The sequence below is a fragment of the Pteropus vampyrus genome, unplaced genomic scaffold, assembly GCF_000151845.1.
Source record: "Pteropus vampyrus isolate Shadow unplaced genomic scaffold, Pvam_2.0 Scaffold135, whole genome shotgun sequence".
In the NCBI taxonomy this organism is placed as follows: domain Eukaryota; kingdom Metazoa; phylum Chordata; class Mammalia; order Chiroptera; family Pteropodidae; genus Pteropus; species Pteropus vampyrus.
In genome coordinates this window covers 2,999,932-3,003,948 of record NW_011888916.1, presented here as the reverse complement: position 1 = coordinate 3,003,948, position 4,017 = coordinate 2,999,932, and the positions used below count along the sequence as shown (strand labels likewise).

The 4,017-nt window shown below is 55.6% G+C and overlaps 1 protein-coding gene across 1 annotated transcript in view; it reads left to right on the top strand.

The window, feature by feature from the left end:
* Nucleotides 1–1,797: 1,797 nt before the first annotated feature.
* The window catches only part of PDZK1IP1 (PDZK1 interacting protein 1), a 5,437-nt gene continuing 3,217 nt past the window's right edge, over nucleotides 1,798–4,017 (top strand). Inside the window, exons 1-2 of the mRNA XM_023534999.1 lie at nucleotides 1,798–1,863; nucleotides 2,013–2,240. Coding sequence (XP_023390767.1) covers nucleotides 2,122–2,240 — 119 coding nt within the window. The 5' untranslated portion in view covers nucleotides 1,798–1,863; nucleotides 2,013–2,121. The remainder of the gene's footprint in view (nucleotides 1,864–2,012; nucleotides 2,241–4,017) is intronic.

Genomic DNA, 4,017 nt, shown 5'->3' with positions numbered 1-4,017 from the left:
GAGGCCATGCACTCCCATGCCTCAGTTACCAATGCTGTGCCACAGACGGCTCCCAGATCTAGCTCTCTCTACTCCAGGGATCCTGCTGCTTTCTGGACGTTTCCCTCTGGGGGATAAACAGGCACCACAAGCACAATACATCTAAGCCTGTAGCTCATCATTCCTCCCCACATCCTGAAACTTGCTTCAGCCCTCTCTGTTGTAGGCACCGCCATTCTCCAGCTGCCCAAGCCAGAAACTGGCAGTCGCCCTCAGCTCCTCCCTGCCTTTCTCCCTGTTAGTCACTGTGTTCTTGCGATCCGATCGCTCCCTGCCTATTCTCCTAAGTGGGGATCAAATCCATTCCCTCGGCCACTCCCCTGGTGCAGGCTGTAGCCCTGCTTGTGTGGTGTTCGTAGCAGCCTCTCCATGGTCTCCCTTCCTGCTGTCCTGGCACTCCCCTTCCATGTTCCACTCTGTCCAGAGGTGTTTTCTCAACTGCAAACCTGACTATGCGACCCTCAGCTTAAACCCCTTGAAGAAGGCATCGTGGATGTTTGTTCAATTCAACCCCATTCCTAGCATTCCGGACAGTGATTCTGTGGTTGTTCATTAACACGCATGGTGCCTACTCTAGGCAAACTTTGTGCCAGAAGATTCTGAGGACACCAAGTTGGGATAGGGAGGGAGAACAGGACATACATATATGGGAGGCACCACTCAACTCCAAGCCAAGTTCCCCTCGATCACCTTGAGACACCCCATCTTTGGATGGTACTGGGCCCGCGACACTGGCATGTGCACCCACACATCCACACACATGTGGGAAGCAGGGACAATATGCTGTGTCTGCGTGCTGCTCCTGGAAGACCTGTCCTGTAGTAGAAAGAGCTGCCTTGGAGGTTCTGTGAGCCACAGTTTGGTTGCTTCTGGCCATGGAGGCTGTGGATGGGCTTTCAGCTCATGCCCTGGCTTCTGGGGACCCTCCATCTCTAAAACTTTGCCCCAGTCTGCTGGCTTCTTCTTTCCTGGTGTCTATGGAGCTAGATTATCAGCATCTCTGGCTTCAAGTACTTCCGGGGAGGGTTTGGGTGAGGAGACTCAGCATGACCCTTGGTCATGCTGTTCCAGAGCTGGAGGGCCTGACAGACTCCATATGATCCTGGGGGTGATGGCCCCAGATCGGACCTTGCCACCTAAGAGTATCCTTCCTTTGCCCTCCACAGCGGGGCTGTGCTCCCCAACTTCTTTCCCTGTGTGGGGTAGAGATGGATCAGAGGTATGTGTAGAGACTTCTGACGGAGCCCATATCTTGTCCCAGGAAAGCTCTACCCAGCTTCCAGGAACCATATCTGGGGCCAAGAGGAAGAGCCAAACTAAGCCAGATCAGTTCGGGTGGGTAGGGAAGGCTGGGAACCGGGGACTTCAGAACCTCCGTCATGACCCCCATGGGAGAGGGTAGATTTAGAGAACTGTTGAGCTGGGCTGGGGGTAGAGGAATGAATAGAAGTCAGGGCCGTGTCTCAGGGCCGTGTCCCAGGAGTGAGAGTTGGCTGAGTATGGGCAGGTGAGGAGAGAACAGAAAATAGACCGGGCTGTGTGGGAGGGGGCAGATTTGACCTTTCCCTAGCCTCTGAGGTTTTCCCCTCTCATCCCCAAGTCAGTCAGCAAATTTCTTAATCCCACTGTCAGCCTTCCAAGAAGCCCCACCCACTAGACTCATTCATGGCAGGAACAAATAATATGTCACTCTGTTCCCCAGAGCCCAGCCCCACTGCCAGGAAGTTTTTGGAGGCAAAAACTCCAGGGGCTTGGAGGTTATGCCCTAATTCTCCCCAAGTTCTCCCTGTCCAAAGACCCACTTCCTTAGCCAGCCTTTGAAAGGTGACCTCAAATGCCAGATCGAGTGGGCTGGGCACCAGCCAGGGAGGCCAGTCCTGGCAGCTCATTACCATGGGAGGGAGGGCAGTTTCTCTCCACCTTCCCTCCTCCTTCCTCCCTCACCTTCTTCCTTACCAGCTCCTCTCCTCCAGGACCAGACTGAGCTCAGGCTGATCTCAGCACACACCGACAGACCCCACTGCTGCTCCAGGAGCCCAGAGAATAGCAGCCGGAGGGAAGGCTCGGGAGCTGCCTCAAGCCATGTCAACCCTCAGCCTGGTCATTCTGGGCCTGCTCACAGCAGTGCCACCTGCCAGCTGTCAACAAGGTAGCATAGAACTGGGCCCACAAGGTTGCCGTGGTGAGGAGGGCTGGGCTGGGTGCTGACAACCCAGGTGTAGATGGATTGCGGCGGGGCGGGTGGGGGGCGCGTGGTTCTGGCCTCTTTCACTACCCTGTACACCTGTAGCTGGAGTGAGGAGCAGGGGTTTGGAGGAACCACCACCAAAGGCAGAAACCTCAGAGCCAGGCTCCTGTCTGTGACTTGTTTTCCATGAGTGAGAAATGTGTGTGGCATGGGAAACGTCAGGACTAGGATTGGGGAGAGGAGTTGAGACCCAAGCTCCAGGAGCAGAAATTGCCCCAAAGGTAGCTGGGTCCTGAGGACAGGAGTCAGGGGCTACAAGGAGGGTGGGAGTGGAGCCTGAGCCATTTATACTAGGGAAGGGCCAGAGCTGTGACTAGTTTGCCTATGGCTTTGGCCTATATCCTCGTCGTTTCAGTTTCCTGGGCTTTGGTAGGGATGGTACCCCCCAGTGTGGCCTCACCACACACCTGAGCTCTTTGTCCAGCTCTGCCTCTGTCTTGCTGTGCGGCCTTGAACAAATCATTGCCTCTCTCTGAGACTCACTTTTCTCATCCATAAAATGAGGATAATTAGCCTGCCCTGCCCACCTCCCAGAGTGGCTGCCATGTCAGGGGTGTGGAAGGGCTTGGCACCAGTGAAGCACCACACCCCAAGATCTGGAATCTGCCCTGCATTGTGAGGCCACATCTGCAGCCAAAGTCTGGGGACTCTGCAGGTGGGATTTAGGTCCAGAGGGTGCTGACAAAGATGCTTCCAGAGCACCCTTCCTTTGTAGGTGTCCTGAGCTCTCATGCACATCTGCTCCAAGTCTGTCTCCCAGGTCTCAGACCTTCTTGGAAACTGAAGATTGGAGGGGTTGAGTAACTCGTGTGGATCACGTAGCAGAGTAATAAGTGACAGAGCGCAGATCACCTCTCTCCTACCTCACACTCTGCTCTTTGCACTGTGTGCTCACCCCGGAGCTGCATAAAAGGAGGATCCGGGACTGTGGTCCCTGGTGTGTCTGGAGGGACTTGGCTGCAGGGAGGGGCCGCCCAGGACTTGAGCCCTAACTCCCAATCCTTGAGCAATCACTGACCTGAGGAAGCAATGGGTCTAAACTATTGTTTCTTGGGGAAACAATGAGTCTAAAACATTGCTTTTCGGCAAGGGTAGCACTCGGGGTAACTACACTGTGTTAGTTTTATCACTGAAGGAGAGAAGCAAGATCTGACCCTGCCATAGGCCAGAAACTTCTGACACCCCTCCCTCCTTCCCCATAACTGCTAGGAGCACAGCGATGCCCTGGGAGCGAAGAGCCCTTTGGGGCTGCCAGTGGCTGAGGGCAGAGACTTCTAAGGAAACCTTGAGTGTTAGAAGTGGTGTCAAGGATTAAGGGTCAAAAGGCAGAGACTGTGCATGAATGGGGGTCTCGACCTGGTCTCTGGCCTAGCCCTCTGGGCACTCAGCCAGAGGAGCTGAAAGGGGCCAGGTTTTGAAGCTTCCTTCCCGGCCCCCAAGATCCAGAGGAGAGCCCCTCTGTGTTGCCTTCCAAAGACGTCGTGTCCCGCCCCTCTCTCTGGGTACGCTGGCAGCCCTAGCTGAGCAGTCCAGCCTGTCGCACTCCCACACCCTACCGGCACCAAAGAAGCCTCTTGTTACGGAACAGGATCTTCCAGATGCCAGCCCAGTCTGATCAGCTCTAGGCTGCCCCAGCCTGCTGGGAGCCAAGGAAGAAGGGAGCCACCCCCTGTTGGCAGGACCTAGGCTGGCTGTCCAGGGGGCTGCCCTTTGGTCCCTGGGGCCCAGGC